Source organism: Salvelinus fontinalis, chromosome 13 (assembly GCF_029448725.1).
Source record: "Salvelinus fontinalis isolate EN_2023a chromosome 13, ASM2944872v1, whole genome shotgun sequence".
Taxonomy (NCBI): Eukaryota; Metazoa; Chordata; class Actinopteri; order Salmoniformes; family Salmonidae; genus Salvelinus; species Salvelinus fontinalis.
In genome coordinates, this window is record NC_074677.1 from 17,514,131 (window position 1) to 17,536,480 (window position 22,350).

The 22,350-nt window shown below is 43.4% G+C and overlaps 2 protein-coding genes across 3 annotated transcripts in view; one reads left to right on the forward strand and one right to left on the reverse strand.

The window, feature by feature from the left end:
• Positions 1-362: 362 nt before the first annotated feature.
• LOC129868189 (S-phase kinase-associated protein 1) lies at positions 363-11,798 on the forward strand. Of its 2 annotated transcripts, none has more exons than XM_055941934.1 (6): positions 363-470; positions 2,208-2,304; positions 2,478-2,551; positions 3,570-3,713; positions 4,815-4,955; positions 11,579-11,798. In XM_055941934.1, the coding sequence occupies exons 1-6, from the start codon at positions 438-440 to the stop codon at positions 11,612-11,614; spliced, it is 525 nt and encodes a 174-aa protein (XP_055797909.1). In that variant the 5' UTR covers positions 363-437; the 3' UTR covers positions 11,615-11,798. The 2 variants fall into 2 exon arrangements, with proteins under 2 accessions (XP_055797909.1, XP_055797910.1); XM_055941935.1 differs by lacking the exon at positions 363-470 and adding an exon at positions 1,325-1,453.
• Positions 11,799-12,290: 492 nt separating this feature from the next.
• LOC129868188 (transcription factor 7-like 2) overlaps positions 12,291-22,350 on the reverse strand; it is a gene marked incomplete in the record, with an annotated part of 78,460 nt that continues 68,400 nt past the window's right edge. The window contains 5 exon segments of the mRNA XM_055941933.1: positions 12,291-14,338; positions 15,419-15,491; positions 15,960-16,008; positions 20,452-20,499; positions 21,520-21,627. Of these exon segments, the coding sequence (XP_055797908.1) occupies positions 14,044-14,338; positions 15,419-15,491; positions 15,960-16,008; positions 20,452-20,499; positions 21,520-21,627 (573 nt within the window).

Genomic DNA, 22,350 nt, shown 5'->3' on the forward strand with positions numbered 1-22,350 from the left:
AAAGAGTTTATATAATGTGTCATTACATACCTATTTGAAGGTTTGTGTCGAATTTGAATCGGGTTTTTAGGGCGGTGCTAAAGTGATCTTAGAAGTAGGGGCTTTGAGAATGATGATCGCATGCAATGACGCAAAAAAATGACTAGGTATCCCCCTTACCCCTGTCATTGTCCATTTCTTGTTTTTAAACGATGAGAGAAGTGCTACACCATGTGGAGAGAGATTGTAAGAGAAATAGTTGCTTTATGCGTGCATGTACGTTACGACATGATACGTCACGATGTAACGGAGGGGCCGTTTTTTTTCAACTTTTCTCCAATATTATAGAACCATTACCATGTCGATCAACGCTTGAATAGAAACCTAATTCACACCCCCGATTTTGAAGTCAACACAGTCGCTACAATCCCATTAGTTTTCTTTGTAGCCTCGTTTGAATGTTGCGGTTGCGCACATTTGTACGGAATGGGGTGAGTTTACGTTATCGTATCGTCATACCTGAGGAAAAGTGAAGATACCAAATAGAAAATGACTCAAGTGAAAGTCACCCAGTAAAAAAGTATTTGGTTTTAAATATAGTTAAGTATTTAAAGTATACGTTTCAAATCGTTTATATTAAGCAAACTAGACGGCACTATTTTCGTATTTTTGTTTAAATTTACGGCTAGCTTGGGGCGATCTCTAACACTCAGACAATTTATAAACAAAGCATGTGTGTTTAGTGAGTCCGCCAGATCAGAGGCAGTAGGGATGACTAGGGATGTTTTCTTGATTAAATAAATACATTTTACAATTGTCCTGTCCTGCTAAGCATTCTAAATGTAACGTGTACTTTTGCGTGTCAGGAAAAAAATTACCTTATTTTCTTTAGGAATGTAGTAAAGTAAAAGTTGTCAAAAATATAAATAATAAAGTACAGATACCGCAAATAAACTTAGGTACTTCCCATCAGTGCTGTAAAGTACCTACTATTCAAGTAAGGTTCCAACAAAGGGTAAGCCAACAATCACTAACATGGCGTTCAAAAAAAATATTAACGGATTTTCTACTTGGCAAACAATAGTACTGCACAAAGAGTGACACAATTACGCTGATTTGTTTTATTACGCTGGGACCATTGATTGACAGCCTACAGCATTAAAGAGTAACATGCGCAGATATAATTTTATACATTTTGGACGCAAAAATGTACAGAAATGTAACGTTACAAAATATTAACATATTAGCATAAAAATAGATACTGGGTGAAATTCTGTTAACGTAGCTAAATGGGGAAAATCACTCCTATTGTACAGGCATATCACAAGACTACTCATTTGCTTCCCCCACATTTGACAAAGCGAAAGCTTAGTTGGCTGGCCATTAATATAGTTCCACTGACTGCCTGGGCTCCGTTTTGGCCCTGTTGACGTTTAAAAAAGAATTATCTGAATTTTCTTTAAAAACTTTCACAGTAAGTAACGGGCATTTACATATGATGTAGTTATGTCTTTGTGAAATAATGGTTGTTCTGAATGTATTCGTATGTCTAGCTAAATCGAAATAGGTTGAATATGGTTGCTAAGTAAGACGGGGCCTTGCTGACAACGCTGAGTTAGCTAGCCGCGTTAGCTTCATTTTCTGGCTGTCGTTCGCAGTAACAGTTACTGTTAACAAAAAGTAACGTTATTATTGTTAAATGTTAAGCGAAACGCTACCGTTGAGTCCATCTTATTTCACCATTGGACTGCTTCAGACTCCCTGTTTTGTTGACAGTTGTCCAGACAGTAACGTTAGCTGGAATCGAGGTTAGTTAATGTAATATTAAACCTATAACTTACTAATGGTAACTAGTAAGTTAGTGCGTGAACTGGTAGCTAGCGAATTAGCTTGCTACCGTTAACTAGCTAAGTTACCTGTCTACCATAACATGTTTTAAAATCTTACATGGCAAGTGTTTCGGTAACGTTAGGTACCTACAGGCGTTAAGATACTTCGCTAGTTAGCGAACGTTAACGTTAGTAGCTAACAGCATCCAGGGAAATTGCCTTCTAGCTAACATTAGCTAGCCACCTTAACTAATGTCGCTAACGTCAGCTAACTGTTAGCTACTTGTTTTGTTAGCCACCTAGCGATATAACATGTACTTTATGGCCACTGATATTAGTCATCACTGCTAGGTAACGTTTACGCCTGAAGCTGACAACCGTTTTCCTGTTATTTTACAGATGCCAACAATTAAACTGCAAAGTTCAGATGGGGAGATCTTTGAGGTGGATGTGGAAATAGCAAAGCAGTCTGTGACAATAAAGACAATGCTGGAAGGTATGTATCTAGCTATGTACTCTGTAGTTATGCGGTTGTAACATGAGGTTGAACATCATTGACGTAGCCTACATAGCTATCAGTACATATTGCACAGTTCAGACGGTAAAATACATTTATCAAAACTGTCTTGCAGCATCTGAGTGCACTTGTCTAATGGTTGTCTTTGACAGATTTGGGTATGGATGATGAAGGAGATGATGATCCAGTCCCCCTCCCGAATGTGAATGCTGCTATCCTCAAGAAGGTAAGTGGAGTGGACTCACTGTCACACATCCCATATCTGGTGCAATGGACTGAGGGACAGGTAAACTGTTTGGCGATGGCCATGGAGAACCTTAGTAAAGTGCCTGCTCCCAACCAGAGCTTGCTTTATTATCTATAATTCCATTCTCTGTTATATTGTACATTCATTCTATCCATAGTGGTACAATTCAATTGAACCCAAACCAGGCTTTTCTCCTAGAAGTGCCACATTTTGGCACAATTTGAAACCGATAAAAGTTAAACTTGTAGACAGAAGGATGGTCTCAAACCTGTAACATAGATCCTTACCTATGTGGGAGGCACTGTGAGACTCCACGCTGATGGTAGGGATAGTTGTCCTTATGGATGATCACTACAGTCCAGTGTTCATGTGGTCAATGGATGATTTGAAGAGTATAACATAACAAAAGCGCCTCTCATAATCACTATAAACGAAATGGTGGGATTGTCTGCATCAGGTGTTTCGTCCATCCAACCAGTGCTAGTTGGATTAATACTGTGTGAAGGGTTGTAGGATTAAAGTTGACTTTTGTTATTTCCTCCCTGCCAGATTATACAATGTCTTGTGTGTGCGTCTCTCCAACTGAGAGACAAGCTGCTTTGTTCAGCAACTGTATCCATGTAATTAATAGATTTAATTTTGTTTGGGGAATTACATTTTGTTTGGGGAAATGTGTTTGCATAGTTAGACAACTTACATGTCCTGCCTGGCTTGTGGTGAAACCTGTACTGAAACCTGAAGTTCAAGTAAAATGGAAAACCAATCTTGATGTCTGTCCTTAGGCTGTCAGTTTGGCTCTGACATCTGTAGAATAGCATTTCTATCTCTCTGCCAGAAGCATGAAGCTCCAAACAGAAACCTTCCTGTGTGCTCTGTGACCTCCTTCCTCAACTTAGGCCTTTGGAAACGAGACTGGATGGAAGAAGAACGCCTTCCATGTCTGACTTGATTCGCTGAGTGTGCTTGGACTAGTTGTTCTTCACTTTCCTCCCTACAGGTGATCCAGTGGTGCACCCATCATAAAGATGATCCCCCTCCCCCTGAGGATGACGAGAACAAGGAGAAAAGGACGGATGACATACCCGTCTGGGACCAGGAGTTCCTCAAAGTGGACCAAGGAACCCTCTTCGAACTTATTCTAGTGCGTACATACCGCCTCACACTCACAGGTAGCCTAGCGGTTAAGAGCGTTGGGCCAGTAACCGAGAAGTTGCTGGTTGGAATCCCCAAGCCGGCAAGGTGGAAAAATCTGTTGTTTTGCCCTTGAGCAAGGCAGTTAACCCCCAACCACAACAACTGCTCCCCGGGTGCCCGATGACGTGGACGTCGATTAAGGCAGCCCCCCACACCTCTGATTTAGAGGGGTTGGGTTAAATGCGGAAGACGCATTTCGGTTGAATGTATTCAGTTGTGCAACTGACTAGGTATCCCCTTTCCCACTCACAGAAAGAGTTTGACACCTGCACACTTACAAGGAGGAAGTGTCTCAGATCTTGAATTTAATTTAGGCGATGGTTAGCTCGCTGAACATACTGTTGTACAGCACTAGTAAAGTGCTTTGAGTGACAAGTAGGTGCTTAATAACATGTTATAATTAGAGGTAGTAGTTCATTACTAAAGGGCCTTACACACAGGGAGTCCATAACGCCAGCGACACCGCCCAGTTTATAAAGCATCAAACTCTGGTGGTACAAGTAGTGGCTGTTATGATACCTCTGGATTATCCCAAAAAACACAACCCAGAAAAAGGCATCCAGCCCCTGTAATTTGATTGGTCAACGAGGGGAGGCAAAAGTAACATTTTTGTATTTATTTTTTACCTTGAGCGTCCAATAAATTCCCTATGTAGGCGGCAAGTGAAGCTCCTACCTGTGGTAGTGTCACGGTGCTAATCTGCCGCCAGCTTTGCATAGAAACACATGGAGGCGGCTGCATTTTATTTTTCTGTCAGTTCCTGAGCCACATACAATCAGGTATGTGCGTATTACATGAAACAAGCACACTTAATGCATTGGTTATTTTGCAGGGATTGTGCAAAACATTTTTGTAGTGGTGGGGGCTTTTAGGAACTGTGACACAAGTATATCATTTGAGCAGCGGGTTTGACCCAGCTCTTGAAACCTGTTTACATAGCATAAGCTTAGGGCTGAAATAGTTCACGTGGAAGCCAGGCATGTCGAAGCATTTGCAGTTGCTTTCATTCATCCTCATTCTCTTATTTTTTATCTTATTTTATGTTTAGGCCGCAAACTATTTAGACATCAAAGGACTGCTAGATGTCACCTGCAAGACGGTGGCCAACATGATCAAAGGAAAGACCCCAGAGGAGATCAGGAAGACGTTCAACATCAAAAATGACTTCACAGAGGAAGAGGAAGCCCAGGTAATAAGGCCTTTTGTGGTTCTCAGGACGCCTCCCATATGGCACTCTATTCTCTACCAGTGGTTCCCAAACTTTTTATAATCTCGTACCCCTTCAAACATTCAACCTCCAGCTGTGTACCCCCTCTACCACCAGGGTCAGCGCACTATCAAATGTTGTTTTTTGCCATCATTGTAAGCCTGCCACACACACTATACGATACATTTATTAAACATAAGAATTAGTGAGTTTTTGTCACAACCCGGCTTGTGGGAAGTGACAAAAGTGCTCTTATAGGACCAGGGCACAAATAACAATATAGTCAATAATTTTGCTCTTTATTTAACGATCTTACATATAAAACCTTATTTGTTAATTGAAAATTGTGAATAACTCACCACAGGTTAATGAGAAGGGTGTGCTTGAAAGGATGCACATAACTCTGCGATGTTGTATTGGAGAGAGTCTGTCTTAAATCATTTTCCACACAGTCTGTGCCTTAATGTTTTCATGCTAGCTAGGGCCGAGAATCCGCTCTCACATAGGTACGTGGTTGCAAAGGGCATCAGTGTCTTAACAGCGCGATAAGGCAAGACACTGAGCGCAGCCCTATCTCGAAGTCTGGCACTGGCTTCTGATTTAAATTATATTTTTACTGAACCGCTTGTTGCAATTTCGATGAGGCTCTCTTGTTCAGATACCGGTAAGTGGACTGGAGGCAAGGCATGAAAGGGATAACGAATCCAGTTGTTTGGGTCATCCGTTTCGGGAAAGTACCTGCGTTATTGCGCACCCAAGTCACTCAGGTGCTTCGCTATATCACATTTGACATTGTCCGTAAGCTTGACTTCATTTGCACACACAAAATCATATAATGATGGAAAGACCTGTGTGTTGTCCTTGATAATGCAGACAGAAAAGAGCTCCAACTTCTTAATCATAGCCTCAATTTTGTCCCGCACATTGAATATAGTTGCGGAGAGTCCCTATAATCCTAGATTCAGATCATTCAGGCGAGAAAAAACATCACCCAGATAGGCCAGTGGTGTGAGAAACTCGTCATCATGCAAGCGGTCAGACTAGTGGAAATTATGGTCAGTAAAACATTTTTCAATTCAAGAAAACGTGTCAATACTTTGCCTCTTGTAAAAGTTTTACATGGTCGCTGCCCATATCATTGCATGATGCAGAAAATACACGAGAGTTCAGGGGCCTTGCTTTAACTTCTCTGCGCTACGGATCCCTTTTACGGGATAATTTTCCTAAACAACCGCTGAATTGCAGGGTGCAAAATATGACAAAAAATATTTATAATCATGCAATCACAAGTGAAATATACCAAAACACAGCTTAGCTTGTTGTTAATCCACCTATCGTGTCTGCTTTCGTTGCAAAGCATATTTTCAAAATCTATCTAAGCTTTTGTGAGTGTATCAATCAATGCTAGAGCAGTTAGCCTTATTAGCTTGGTTAGCTTGGTCACGAAAGTCAGAAAAGCAATAAAATGAATCGCTTACTTTTGATAATGTTCGGATGTTTGCACTCACGAGACTCCCAGTTACACAACAAATGTTATTTTTGTTTGATAAATATTACTTTTATAACAAAAAAACGCCATTTGGGTTGCGCGTTATGTTCAGAAAACCAAAGCCTCATTCCGTTCGACGGAAATTCCAAAAAGTATCCGTAATGGTAGTAGAAACATGTCAAATGTTTTTTATAATCAATCCTCAGGTTGTTTTTAACAAACAGAATCGATAATATTTCAACCGGACCGTAACCTACTCAATAAGAGAGAAAAGGAAAATGGAGCGCTACCCACTCGCGCGCAGGAACTTATCTGAGGACACCTGCCTACTTTTGTAAAATCTTTCTCATTTTGCAAAATAAAAGCCTAAAACTATGTCTAAAGCCTGGTCACAGCCTGGGGAAGCCATTGGAAAAGGAATCTGGTTGATACCCCTTTAAATGAAAGAAAGACGGGCCATGAAACACAGATTATTTTTTTTATCACTTCCGGGTTAGATTTTCTCAGGTTTTCGCCTGCAGAATCAGTTTTGTTATACTCACAGACAATATTTTGATAGTTTTGGAAACTTGAGTGTTTTCTATCCTAATCTGTAAATTATATGCATTTTCTACGATCTGGACCTGAGAAATAGTCTGTTTACCTTGGGAATGTTATTTTAAAAAATAAAATAAAAAATAATAATAATCTGACCCCTAGCGTTAAGAGGTTAACAAAGTTAACCATTTTCACTGTAGTGTCCAAAACATCTTTCAGACTTCTTTAAGAGCCTCTCGGTGGATGCTGCCGAGTACCCAAGTGGCGTTTGGAGCAACTGCTTGCACGCCACTCCACTATGTCTTCCTGTCATGGCTTTTGCTCCATCAGTACAGATACCAACACATCTTGACCACCAAAGTCCATTTGATGTCACAAAGCTGTCCAGTACTTAAAAAATATCCTCTCATGTTGTCCTGGTTTCCAGGAGAGGATGTCTTCCTTAATTGATCCCCCCATAAAGTTGGAAGTTTACATACACCTTAGCCAAATACATTTAAATTCAGTTTTTCACAATTCCTGACATGTAATCCTAGTAAAAATTCCCCGTTTTAGGTCAGTTAGGATCCCCACTTTATTTTAAGAATGTGAGATGTCAGAATAATAGTAGAGAGAATGATTTATTTCAGCTTTTATTTCTTTCATCACATTCCCAGTAGGTCAGAAGTTTACATATACTCAATTAGTATTTGGTAGCATTGCCTTTAATTTGCCTAACTTGGGTCAAATGATCGGGTAGCCTTCCACAAGCTTCCCACAATAAGTTGGGTGAATTTTGGCCCATTCCTCCTGACAGAACTGGTGTAACTGAGGAAGGTGTTTAGGCCTCCTTGCTCGCACATGTTTTTTCAGTTCTGCCCACATATTTTCTATAGGCTTGAGGTCAGATGGCCACTCCAATACCTTGACTTTGTTGTCCTTAGGCCATTTTGACACAATTTTGGATGTATACTTGGGGTTATTGTCCATTTGGAAGGCCCATTTACAACCAAGCTCTAACTTCCTGACTGATGTCTTGATGTTGCTTCAATATATCCACATAATTTTCCTACCTCATGATGCCATCTCTTTTGTGAAGTAAACCAGTCCCTCCTGCAGCAAAGCACCCCCACAACATGATGCTGCAGCCCCCGTGCTTCACGGTTGGGAAGGTGATCTTTGGCTTGCAAGCCTCGCCCTTTTTCCTCCAAACATAACGATGGTCATTATGACCAAACAGTTCTATTTTCTTTTTATCAGACCAGAGGACATTTCTCCAAAAAGTATGATCTTTGTCCCCATGTGCAGTTGCAAACCGTAGTCTGGCTTTTTTATGGCGGTTTTGGAGCAGTGGCTTCTTCCTTGCTGAGCGGCCTTTCAGGTTATGACGATGTAGGACTCGTTTTACTGTGGATATAGATACTTTTGTACCTGTTTCCTCCAGCATCTTCACAAGGTCCTTTTGCTGCTGTTCTGGGATTGATTTGCACTTTTCGCACCAAATTACATTAATCTCTAGGAGACAGAATGCGTCTCCTTCCTGAGCGGTTTGACGGCTGCGTGGTCCCATGGTGTTTACACTTGTGTACTATTGTTTGTACAGATGAGCGTGGTACCTTCAAGCGTTTGGAAATTGTTCCCAAGGATGAACCAGACTTGTGGAGGTCCACAATTTTTTTCTGAGTTCTTAGCTCATTTCTTTTGATTTTCCCATGATGTCAAGCAAAGAGGCACTGAGTTTGAAGGTAGGCCTTGAAATCCGTCCACAGGTACACCTCCAATTGACTCAAATTATGTCAATTAGCCTATCAGAAGTTTCTAAAGCCATGACAACATTTTGGGGAATTTTCCAAGCTGTTTAAAGGCACAGTCAACTTAGTGTATGTAAACTTCTGACCCACTGGAATTGTGATACAGTGAATTATACGTGAAATAATCTGTCTGTAAACAATTGTTGGAAAAATGACTTGTCATGCACAAAGTAGATGTCCTAACCGACTTTCCAAAACTATAGTTTGTTAACAAGAAATTTGTGGAGTGGTTGAAAAACGAGTTTTAATGACTTTCCAAAACTATAGTTTGTTAACAAGAAATTTGTGGAGTGGTTGAAAAGCGAGTTTTAATGATTTCAACCTAAATGTATGTTAACTTCTGACTTCAACTGTACAGTTGTGGCCAAAAGTTGAGAATGACACAAATATACATTTTCAGAGTCTGCTGCCTCAGTTTGTATGATGGCAATTTGCATATACTCCAGAATGTTATGAAGAGTGATCAGATGAATTGCAATTAATTGCAAATTCCCTCTTTGCCCAAACAAATGAAAGTAATCCCCCCCAAAAATTTCCACTGCATTTCAGTCCTGCCACAAAAGGACCAGCTGACATGTCAGTGATTCTCTCGTTAACACAGGTGTGAGTGTTGACGAGGACAAGGCTGGAGATCACTCAGTCATGCTGATTGAGTTCGAATAACAGGCTGGAAGCTTCAAAAGGAGGGTGGTGCTTGGAGTCATTGTTCTTCCTCTGTCAACCATGGTTACCTGCAAGGAAACACGTGCCGTCATCATTGCTTTGCACAAAAAGGGCTTCACAGGCAAGGATATTGCTGTCAATAAGATTGCACCTAAATCAACCATTTATCGGATGATCAAGAACTTCATGGAGAGCGGTTCAATTGTTGTGAAGAAGGCTTCAGGGTGCCCAAAAAAGTCCAGCAAACGGCAGGACCGTCTCCTAATGTTGATTCAGCTGCGGGATCGGGGCACCACCAGTACAGAGCTTGCTCAGGGATGGCAGCAGGCAGGTGTTAGTGCATCTGCACGCACAGTGAGGCAAATACTTTTGGAGGATGGCCTGGTGTCAAGAAGGGCAGCAAAGAAGCCCCTTCTCTCCAGGGAAAATATCAGGGACAGACTGATATTCTGCAAAAGGTACAGGGATTGGACTGCTAAGGACTGGGATAAAGCCATTTTCTCTGGTGAATCCCCTTTCCGATTGTTTGGCGGCATCCGGAAAAAAGCTTGTCCGGAGAAGACAAGGTGAGCGCTACCATCAGTCCTGTGTCATGCCAACAGGAAAGCATCCTGAGACCATTCATGTTTGGGGTTGCTTCTCAGCCAAGGGAGTGAGCTCACTCACAATTTTGCCTAAGAACACAGCCATGAATAAAGAATGGTACCAACACATCCTCCTAGAGCAACTTCTCCCAACCATCCAGGAACAGTTTGGTGACGAACAATGCCTTTTCCAGCATGATGGAGCACCTTGCCATACGGTAAAAGTGATAACTAAGTGACTCGAGGAACAAAACATTGATATTTTGGGTCCATGGCCAGGAAACTTCCCAGACCTTAATCCATTTGAGAACTTGTGGTCAATATTTAAGAGCCTGGTGGACAAACAAAACCACTCAAATTCTGACAAACTCCAAGCATTGATTATGCAAGAATGGACTCGCATCAGTCAGGATGTGGCCCAGAAGTTAATTGACAGCATGCCAGAGCCGATTGCAGAGGTCTTGAAAAAGAAGGGTCAACACTGCAAATATTGACTCTTTGCATCAACTTCATGTAATTGTCAATAAAAGCCTTTGACACTTATGAAATGCTTGTAATTATACTTCAGTATTCCATAGTAACATCTGACAAAAAATATCGAATGACACTGATGCAGCAAACTTTGTGGAAATTAATATTTGTGTCATTCTCAAAACTTTTGGTCACGACTGTATACCAGGAACTGTGCCAGGCCCGCCACGTTTGACACATCCAGCTGTAACACATATAATTCACTGGCTTGTACGCGAAGTAGTAATTGTTTCAAAACATCTCCTGCCATGTCACTGATGAGTCGTGAAACAGTGTTGTTTGATGAAGGCTTTGTCTGTATAGTTTTTTGGGCCTTTTCCTCCAGCATTGTTCCAGCCATATCCACAGCAGCAGGAAGAATTAAGTCCTCCACAATAGTATGGGGCTTGCCTGTCTTAGACACTTGGTAGCTCACTATATAAGACGCTTCTAGCCCCTTCTAATTAATGGGATCTGTTGCTTTTATACATGTCTTACTACTCGAAAGTCGTCTTTATTCTCGCTCAAACTCCCGTGGCTTAATTTTTTAAATGGTCATGCTTTGTTTCTAAATGTCTGCGCAAGAGTGGAGGTTTCCAGTGAGAGAGTAACAGTTAATGTGATTGGATGTTAATTATTTGACTAGGCTACCTGTATTTGACATTCTGTTGTTATTTCACTGAACACTAGATGGTTTTACGTTATTTTTGGCAGTGAAACGAGGCTACTCTGGTGAGAAAAAAACCTCACATGTATAGCCCTGTTAGAAAATTTAAATGTACTGTTTGAAAATGTGAAGTATTAAAAAATAACTTGTATCATTTGCGTACCCCAGGTTGGGAATACCTGCTCTATACTATTCTAGTCTATACAGTGCCTTACTTCTGATTTGACCAGAGCCCGTGGTGCACTATAAAAGGAATAGGGTGCCATTTGGGTCATAACCTCAGTCCTGAACACAGAGCTCCTGTGATAATATGCATCTGACTGATGTGACACTGTGTGTTGTCTTTCCATTGTCTCCCCCCTCAGGTACGCAAGGAGAACCAGTGGTGTGAAGAGAAATAGTGGAGGATGCTGCCAACACTAACACACTGAAAGGATTGTTCCAGTAATTGGTTGCACTGCGTTGTTCATACTTGTTAATATTACATTTAGTCTATTAGAGTGACAGATCTCCCCCCGTGTACTCATAGCATGACCATTTCCATTGCTTGTATGGTGTGAAATAATAAAAATAGTAGCTATTTCATGTTTTTACACATTTTACTTCACTTTATATTCACATGAGAGTCTGGGTATTCTTTCCAATTTTTAGAGTAGATGCACCGCTCTCCCTGTTTTCAATTGCTATAGTATTTTTTATTGGACATGTTTATATATTTTTTGTTGAGTCAACTGAAATGATGGCTAAATGCTCAATTTTCTAATTGCAGACTCTTCTGTGCCGTTGTTTTAACGTCAACTTAGGGAGACAAGCGTTCATAGGACATTTGAAGTGGGGGTGAATGTGTGAAATGTCCTGTGGACTGGAAATACTTGTTGAAGTGTGTGTGCTGTCTTTCACACAATTTATGGTATTTACCTATTGAGATTGGATTGGAATCTTTTCTCAGTTCTGCTCTGAAGACGAAATTTAGGATTACTATTCAATTCTAGGAGTAAGTAAATTAATTAAAAGAATGTTGTCTGTCTGCTGTTTGTGATTGCTTGTACATCTTATGTGAAATAGTAAGGAGACTGATTCAGATTTTCAAAATACTTTAATACACAAACAATGAGTATTACATTGAGAGCAGAAGTCGTTCAATGTGTAAAAAAAAATACAAAAGGTGGACCGTTTAATACACAACTTTTTCGTGTGGTCATTTTTTGATATGAGCTATTTTGTCCCCAAATCTAAGCTGTGTTGTAGCTTTAGCATCTTCTGATGGACTATCAGCCTATAGTATCTCCAATGTAAGCAGAGTTAAATGCTTGCAAGCAGTAAATTAACCATTGTTTTTTCACATGTATTTTTGGTACACTTAGGTGGAACATGCACACACTGAAAATGACATCTGTGGTAACTTCAATGAAAGGCAAAGCTAATGCAAAACTTACCCACAAAATGCGTTTTCTCTGAGTAGGAAAACGTTAAAAAAAAACATGTATTGCTTCAGAAATGGTTGAGAGACTAAACAGAACTTTGTAAAACCCTTTACATAACATATAAAAGTTTATTTATAGAGGGAATTCAACATTTATAAAACTTTACAACACGATGAAATATGGGACCCATTTGGTCTTTAGTTTACAGAATAGCAGAACGCTCATTCAGTGCGAGGCAGGCCAGAGACTGCTGAATGTATTGTTCCCCTTGATGAAATCTATCTGGCGTTGTCTACATCCTTACGTTAGTCCCGTGATATCTGACACCACTGGCTCGATTTTTACAGAACTTGGGTGAATGATGCTTCTGTCCATAGAGATCTGGCTTTTACAAAATGACACAGATTGGCCCAAGGGGGCCACTATAGTAATCAACTAAATTTCCAAACTTTAAACAAGCATATGTCCTGTCCCGTTTGAGCCACAGTCATTACTTTTTAACATTAAATTTTTTACATATATGCATCTCCTTATGAGAAACACGTTTCCCATTAGAACCTATAAGCTCGGTCCATTACATACAGCGAAGGATAATTATTACTTAAAAAAAAAATAATGAATACACAGAAAATACGTTCTAATTGTTGTCACTAACTGTGGGGGCACTGATTCGTTCGTGGGGGATGACATGTTTACTGTTGCCTTGTTTTTTTGTTATATAATGGAGGCTTTTTGACACCAGCAAACAAATTCATCTTCCAAACTGTGTGCATCCATATGAACAAACACCAAGAATGTCTTAATTCTGTGTGAGAAACCTACATCAAAATAATGTATCAAGAATTTAACTGACAAGCAGGAAGTGCCTAAAACAAATGAATATAACATAGAGATGATTCTCTCCAAGGGGAGACAATAACATGTTTACTCAGCGAAAAAAATATATAATTTCTACCTTATAGTTTGAACCTTATATCACATTGTTAATCAATATAAATACTATATGTTGGAAAAGGTTCCTTTGACACATCTGAATGTAAGTCTTAAGAAAAGGAGGAGCACAGTACTCTGTAAAAATCTTTGGAAAAGGAATCAATTTGACTTGAGGCAGTTTGAATAGAAGCAATCATCCCTGTACATACAGTACTGCCTTCAGTACAGCAATGTGAAAATGACATGAGCACTTAATAAATCAGTCAGGTTGTCAGTCAGTCATATTGATGTGAATGTCATCCTTGATCCTCTCCCAGACTCGTTGGCTCCCTTGTTGTTTTGGGATATTTGTGGTGAAGGTCTCCAGTGTGTTGCTTCCCATTCCAGGTCTGCTCCTGATTGGGTTGGTTGTGTCTGTGTGTTGGAATGGTGGGAGGCAGTGTGAGAGGGGACAGGGCAGGTGAGGCAGCTGGCTAGTGAGACTTGGGCAGGGTACAGTCATGATGATGATGATGGATATTGTCGTGCTGTTGGGATGATTCTGTTAAAGCTTTGAAAGACAGTTCTGTGGTCTTGGATTTTGAGAGGATACGGGGTGTGTTTTTGCTGGGCTGGAGGTGCAAGGGGGAAGCAGGCAAAGAGGAGCTGGGGTGCTGAGGGGGGACGCCGTCAACGGGGGAGAGGGGCGAGTCTATAGCGCTTCCATCGGAAGAAGTGGGGCTGGTGCACCATCCTCCTTGAAGGTATCGAATGCACTTCTTTTTCCTCCTAGGAACAGTCAAGAGAGTTATCTGTGAATAAAGCGTGGATGCAAAGTGTCACCAGAATGAACTTTTTACTGTTTTCAACATGATTGAATTGAGTTTTTGGTCAAGGCGAGAGATATTTAACTGCAAATCCATTGAATACCATCGCGTATGTATGGATCATTCAATGCCATTTCCTTGATTTTTGTGGTTGTTGTAATGAACATTATAAATGTTGTGTTCTAAGCTTAACAGCAGCTGTTTGCCTCTTCTTCAACCAAATGCAAAACCAAAGTAGCACACCTTATCTCATGATCATTACCAGAATATAACGTGAGTCACTTGGTGCCACCGCAAGTAAAGGCGCGAGAACATATTTAGGGAGAGAGGGAGAGCGATTCTAAATGTCAGAGTTCACCATCAAAAGCTGCACTGCCTGACCACATGAATGGAGAAAGTTGAGGGCAGATGAGCATGAGAAATGCTATCAAAGTGCAGAGCAGCGGTGCATGTGCAAGAGAGTGTGCGTTCATCTGCGGTGATCAGGATTCGCACTAACCACATTCGCCTCCCTTTGTTCTCTCGCAGCACACACACACAGTGGTAAGGAGATTTCCATGATGTGACAGCGCGGTGGGGAAGACACTGTGGCATGATGGAGTTGAGGGGAGTGGCAGGCTTTCACACCTCTACACTGATGTAAACAGATTGAGTTGGTAAGAAAGGTGCTGATGATGAGCATGACCGATCATCCATCCACTGCTTTGTCATTTCACCAATAACATAACCAAGAAATGGCTGTTTTAAGCAGCGAGCATCTCTGTGTGAAACCTTTTTCACACAGAGACATACAGGACCCCTCCCACTTTCCTTTGATCAGCATCACCCACCAATCCCTGAGGAGACACCCCATCACCAGCCAGTAAAGCAGCTTTAGCCCCCCCCCCCCCTGGTTCCCCCCCTGGTTCTCTACCTGTAGGGGGCAATGTGGGTCACAAAACACAGGTTAGTGAGATGAGTGCATGCAGAGCTGAGCACAGCAGGGGGCTGAGGCGCGCTCACAGAGGAGGGAGAGAGGGGTAGCAGACCAAGAGGTACACACCTGCAGGGACCGCACCAGTCCGTTTGTTGGTTGAGGCCGAAGCGAGCTCTGCATTTCTTAGGAGAGCCAGGGTCTGAGCACAAGGCAGCATGCGCACACGAAATAAGTTAGGAAAGAGAGGGAGAGATGAAGAAAGAGATAGAGGGTGATGGAGAGAGAGAGAGAGAGATCAGATCAAGATGTCAGGGCAGAAGTTGAAGCATTGACAGAGATGGTAAATCAGAAAGCCATCAAATCAGACTGTTAGTGCCCAATTACTGAGTAGGAGTTAACACCAACAGTCAGAACAGAGTAGATGGAGCAGGACTCCATTCAGGACACAGGCCATTAGAGAGGAGAGGAAAAGCTTTCACACTCTGTTAGTTAGAGCAGCAGTGACCCAGTCAGAGTACACACCAATTATAGAAGTGTGTACGGCTAGGGGATAGTCGACCAGGAAAGTTGTTTCAAGCGATAGAATAATGGTTGAATGGAAGTATATCGTATTGAAGCTCAGGGTTGGTCCGGGAGTTTGGTAGAGAAGAGAGAGAGAGGACATTACCTGCTGAGGAGTCCTGCTGCTTCTCCCTTTTTCTTCTCTTCTTCTTGCCCTGTTGGAACACACAACCAGACACACAGAGAGTCAGTAGGGGGAACACAACCAGACACACAGAGAGTCAGTAGGGGAAACACAACCAGACACACAGAGAGTCAGTAGGGGAAACACAACCAGACACACAGAGAGTCAGTAGGGGAAACACAACCAGACACACAGAGAGTCAGTAGGGGGAACACAACCAGACACACAGAGAGTCAGTAGGGGAAACACAACCAGACACACAGAGAGTCAGTAGGGGAAACACAACCAGACACACAGAGAGTCAGTAGGGGAAACACAACCAGACACACAGAGAGTCAGTAGGGGGAACACAACCAGACACACAGAGAGTCAGTAGGGGGAACACAACCAGACACACAGAGAGTCAGTAGGGGGAACACAACCAGACACACAGAGAGTCAGTAGGGGAAACACAACCAGACACACAGAGAGTCAGTAGGGGAAACACAACCAGACACACAGAGAGTCAGTAGGGGAAACACAACCAGACACACAGAGAGTCAGTAGGGGGAACACAACCAGACACACAGAGAGTCAGTAGGGGAAACACAACCAGACACACAGAGAGTCAGTAGGGGGAACACAACCAGACACACAGAGAGTCAGTAGGGGAAACACAACCAGACACACAGAGAGTCAGTAGGGGAAACACAACCAGACACACAGAGAGTCAGTAGGGGGAACACAACCAGACACACAGAGAGTCAGTAGGGGAAACACAACCAGACACACAGAGAGTCAGTAGGGGAAACACAACCAGACACACAGAGAGTCAGTAGGGGAAACACAACCAGACACACAGAGAGTCAGTAGGGGGAACACAACCAGACACACAGAGAGTCAGTAGGGGGAACACAACCAGACACACAGAGAGTCAGTAGGGGGAACACAACCAGACACACAGAGAGTCAGTAGGGGAAACACAACCAGACACACAGAGAGTCAGTAGGGGAAACACAACCAGACACACAGAGAGTCAGTAGGGGAAACACAACCAGACACACAGAGAGTCAGTAGGGGGAACACAACCAGACACACAGAGAGTCAGTAGGGGAAACACAACCAGACACACAGAGAGTCAGTAGGGGGAACACAACCAGACACACAGAGAGTCAGTAGGGGAAACACAACCAGACACACAGAGAGTCAGTAGGGGGAACACAACCAGACACACAGAGAGTCAGTAGGGGAAACACAACCAGACACACAGAGAGTCAGTAGGGGGAACACAACCAGACACACAGAGAGTCAGTAGGGGAAACACAACCAGACACACAGAGAGTCAGTAGGGGGAACACAACCAGACACACAGAGAGTCAGTAGGGGAAACACAACCAGACACACATAGAGTCAGTAGGGGAAACACAACCAGACACACAGAGAGTCAGTAGGGGAAACACAACCAGACACACAGAGAGTCAGTAGGGGGAACACAACCAGACACACAGAGAGCCAGTAGGGGGAACACAACCAGACACACAGAGAGTCAGTAGGGGAAACACAACCAGACACACAGAGAGTCAGTAGGGGAAACACAACCAGACACACAGAGAGTCAGTAGGGGGAACACAACCAGACACACAGAGAGTCAGTAGGGGAAACACAACCAGACACACAGAGAGTCAGTAGGGGAAACACAACCAGACACACAGAGAGTCAGTAGGGGAAACACAACCAGACACACAGAGAGTCAGTAGGGGAAACACAACCAGACACACAGAGAGTCAGTAGGGGGAACACAACCAGACACACAGAGAGTCAGTAGGGGGAACACGTTGCTATGTTATCTGTAAGTGATATCTCTATGAAGACATGGGAGAATCATGTTATGATATTCACCATGTTCATGAGTCTCGTGTACCAGAGACGCACAATTCACAAGTCATGGACTGGGGTCTGAGGACAGTTGATCATTCAGGCCACAAATGACTATATTTAAGTGTAAATATCCACAGTAATGGATTCTCCTGCCACCACCATACTAGAGGGCGACCTCTACACCATACTGTTTTAAAGTCCATGGGCTATACAGTGGGACCTTAATGGCAGCACAGACACGGTCGGGGTTGTTATGCTGAAGAGAGTGATTCAGTCTGGAGTGGCATATTGGGGAGAGGATGTGGGAACAGCTCTTTGATGCCTACGCAGAGACTCGTCTACCCTCGTCTACCCTGAAGCAGAGTGTGTGGTTATGACCTACGGGAGAAAACCCCACGACTGTGTGGGTGGCCTTCCTTTTCCTGTTTTGCTAACAGATCACATGACTACCCTTGTTTTCTGGCTTGTGTTTGGGAACGGTAGACTAAACCAGGGGGTAGACTAAAGCAGGGGTTAGACTAGAGCAGGGGGTAGACTATAGCAGGGGGTAGACTATAGCAGGGGGTAGACTAGAGCAGGGGGTAGACTATAGCAAGGGGGAAGACTATAGCAGGGGGTAGACTATAGCAGGGGGTAGACTATAGCAGGGGGTAGACTAAAGCAGGGGGTAGACTATAGCAGGGGGTAGACTATAGCAGGGGGTAGACTATAGCAGGGGGTAGACTATAGCAGGGGGTAGACTATAGCAGGGGGTAGACTAAAGCAGGGGGTAGACTATAGCAGGAGGTAGACTAAAGCAGGGGGTAGACTATAGCAGGGGGTAGACTATAGCAGGGGGTAGACTAAAGCAGGGGGTAGACTATAGCAGGGGGTAGACTAAAGCAGGGGGTAGACTAAAGCAGGGGGTAGACTATAGCAGGGGGTAGACTAAAGCAGGGGGTAGACTAGAGCAGGGGGTAGACTATAGCAGGGGGTAGACTATAGCAGGGGGTAGACTAAAGCAGGGGGTAGACTAGAGCAGGGGGTAAACTAAAGCAGGGGGTAGACTAAAGCAGGGGGTAGACTAAAGCAGGGGGTAGACTATAGCAGGGGGTAGACTAAAGCAGGGGGTAGACTAAAGCAGGGGGTAGACTATAGCAGGGGGTAGACTATAGCAGGGGGTAGACTAGAGCAGGGGGTAGACTAAAGCAGGGGGTAGACTAGAGCAGGGGGTAGACTAGAGCAGGGGGTAGACTAGAGCAGGGGGTAGACTATAGCAGGGGGTAGACTATAGCAGGGGGTAGACTATAGCAGGGGGTAGACTAGAGCAGGGGGTAAACTAGAGCAGGGGGTAGACTAGAGCAGGGGGTAGACTAGAGCAGGGGGTAGACTAGAGCAGGGGGTAGACTAGAGCAGGGGGTAGACTAGAGCAGGGGGTAGACTATAGCAGGGGGTAGACTAGAGCAGGGGTTAGACTAGAGCAGGGGTTAGACTAGAGCAGGGGGTAGACTAGAGCAGGGGTTAGACTAAAGCAGGGGGTAGACTAGAGCAGGGGTTAGACTAGAGCAGGGGGTAGACTAGAGCAGGGGGTAGACTATAGCAGGGGGTAGACTAGAGCAGGGGGTAGACTATAGCAGGGGGTAGACTATAGCAGGGGGTAGACTAGAGCAGGGGGTAGACTATAGCAGGGGGTAGACTAGAGCAGGGGTTAGACTAGAGCAGGGGTTAGACTAGAGCAGGGGGTAGACTAAAGCAGGGGATAGACTAGAGCAGGGGTTAGACTAAAGCAGGGGGTAGACTAGAGCAGGGGTTAGACTAGAGCAGGGGGTAGACTAGAGCAGGGGGTAGACTATAGCAGGGGGTAGACTAGAGCAGGGGGTAGACTAGAGCAGGGGGTAGACTAGAGCTGCAATTAGTTTTAATGTGTTTTGGGACAGCATTTTCTCAGACTATTTTTGCATCTTTGGTGAAATCAGAAGATGGATACACGGAAATAGACAATGTGTTAAAGAGTAAAATTTATGTTCATATAAAAAAAACTTCATCCATAGTACATTGCATCATGTTAATCTGATTTATATTAAATCAGATGCAGTCGTAAAAGCTTCATGCACAACCTCATTGACAATGCCACCACTATCAGCTCGTAACCCTCTTTACCCTAACCAGCTAATCTCACAACTATCCACAGCCAAGAGAGAGAGAGAGAAATGAGAGAGCCAAGTCCCTATCGTGTGTTATGATACAGAAGCCCAAACTCTATCAAGCCAAGGAAAGGAAATAGGATGTGTAAAAGATCTCCAGGAAGGAAAGAAAGTGAACTCTCTCCCTTTGAGACTCATCCTGTCTGTTTTCATATGGGGTGAGAGAAGACTGACAATTATAGTCCAGAAAAAACACCTCCCATAGAAATACATGCAGATACATAGCTTCCATAACATTAGCCACCTCCCCTCTGTGCCGGCCCTAAGGGAGGATATAGCCTAACAGTGGTCCCCCAAAGCCCAGAATCCTCTCCAGCCCAGCTCCCAGTTGTCCTCTCCCTCTCAACAGTCCGAGCCTCACTGCCTGAGGAGAGCAAGCCAAAGCCACCCTGCTGTTAGTAGAGCGGGTAAGGGGGGTAAAATGTGTGCCCTACCCAATCAGCTTTACTCTTTTCCCCCGCGCACCCTCTAAGGCCTGCATCCTGGAAGAGTTCAACAGCAACTTCACAATTGAGCATAGCACAGAAGAGTAGTTAAGCAACAAACATTACATAGAGACGTTAACATGTCTCTACTACACATCATATTTATCTGAACAGTATTTGAAGCAATTCTCTTAACTACTTATTAACTAATTTTACAAGCAAGCCCACTACTAATTACAGATTTCATAGTCAGTGCACATAAACTAAGGTCCAGTTACAACAGAAAAAGGTGCCCTCCATGCATATAACTACCAGTGATATGGAAACCTATTCAAATAATACAGAGATGAGGGAGCGGGAGGTTTGAAGCTGACTGTGTAATGCTATGTTTAATAAAAGCAAAACTCATCATGCGTCACTAACAGCGAAGCACTCAACAGCCAATTAAATCACCTCTCTGAACAGCACTGAACAGCCATTAATGACCAACTAATGTCTAGTACCATCTATCTCATTCTCAAACCCCACTCTAAAGGAATGGCATGCCAAGAGGTTATAACACTGGTCATAACACTACAGTCATAGACTAGTCCAGCATTTCCCAAACTCTGTCCTCAGGGCCCCAAGGGGTGCACGTTGTGGTTTTTACCCTAAAACTACACAGCTGATTCAAATGATCAAAGCTGGATGATTAGCTGATTATTTTGGATCAGCTGTGTAGTTCGAGGGTAAAAACCACAACGTGCACCCCTTTGGGGTGGTCCCCAGGAGCGAGTGTGTAAAACCCTGGACTAGTCTCTCTGCACTGATACATTACGTACAATGAGCCAAATAAATACTGTCTAGATCAGAATAGGTTATATTTCTATGTGTAGACACTAGCCTTAATGATTGACAGTTGGCAGGGTGGGGTGATCATGCTGTGTGTGTGCGTGCGTGTGTGTGTGTGTGTGTGTGTGTGTGTGTGTGTGTGTGTGTGTGTGTGTGTGTGTGTGTGTGTGTGTGTGTGTGTGTGTGTGTGTGTGTGTGTGTGTGTGTGTGTGTGTGTGTGTGTAAGCAGGAAGAGGAGGCCCTTACGTAGTTGTCTCTGGCGGACCAGCTGGGGTAGAGTTGCATGTGTAGCTGCCGCTCCTTCCTGGCCAGCTCATAGTACTTGGCCTGCTCCTCCCGGGTCAGGGCGTGCCACTGCAGGGGAGACAGACACACACGCAAAACAAAGAAACCATTTAGATGTTGTTCATTAACCTAGCCAATGGTGCAGAGACAATGATGAGATCAGAACTGTGACATCAGTTCCCATGACTACAACCTATGTCCAACCGTCTGAATGCTGATTGGCTAACAGCCGTGGTATATTTAAGCAAAAATGCCCGAGGAGGTGTGGTATATGGCCAATATACCATGATTAAGGGCTGTTCTTAGGCACGATGCACGACGTCGTACATAAGAACAGCCCTTAGCCCTGGTATATTGGCCATATTATCACACCCCCCGAGCCTTATTGCTTAAATGACTAACATATAAAGGAAAGCCCACTGTTCCAAGTTTTGAGACAAGGACAGACAACATCACATATGGTATTCATCACATTCAGATATTTCTGCATCCAGGTCAATGGTATGGTGTCAGCAGTCAGTCAGGTACAGGGGGTAACTCACAGGGTAGTAATTCACATTACTGACATATTTCTCTCAAGTCCATCTCTCATGTGTGAAATTAACAGCAGGGGATGAGATGAGGGATTTGGGAATGAATCTGTCTATGCTGCGTGAGTATTCATGGATGTGTGTGTTTCAGCAGTGTGTGTGTGTGTGTGTGTGTGTGTGTGTGTGTGCGTGCGTGTGAGAGCGAGTGTGTATGTTTCATTATGTGTGTGTGTGTGCGTTCTCGCTGCTCACCCTTCGGCCC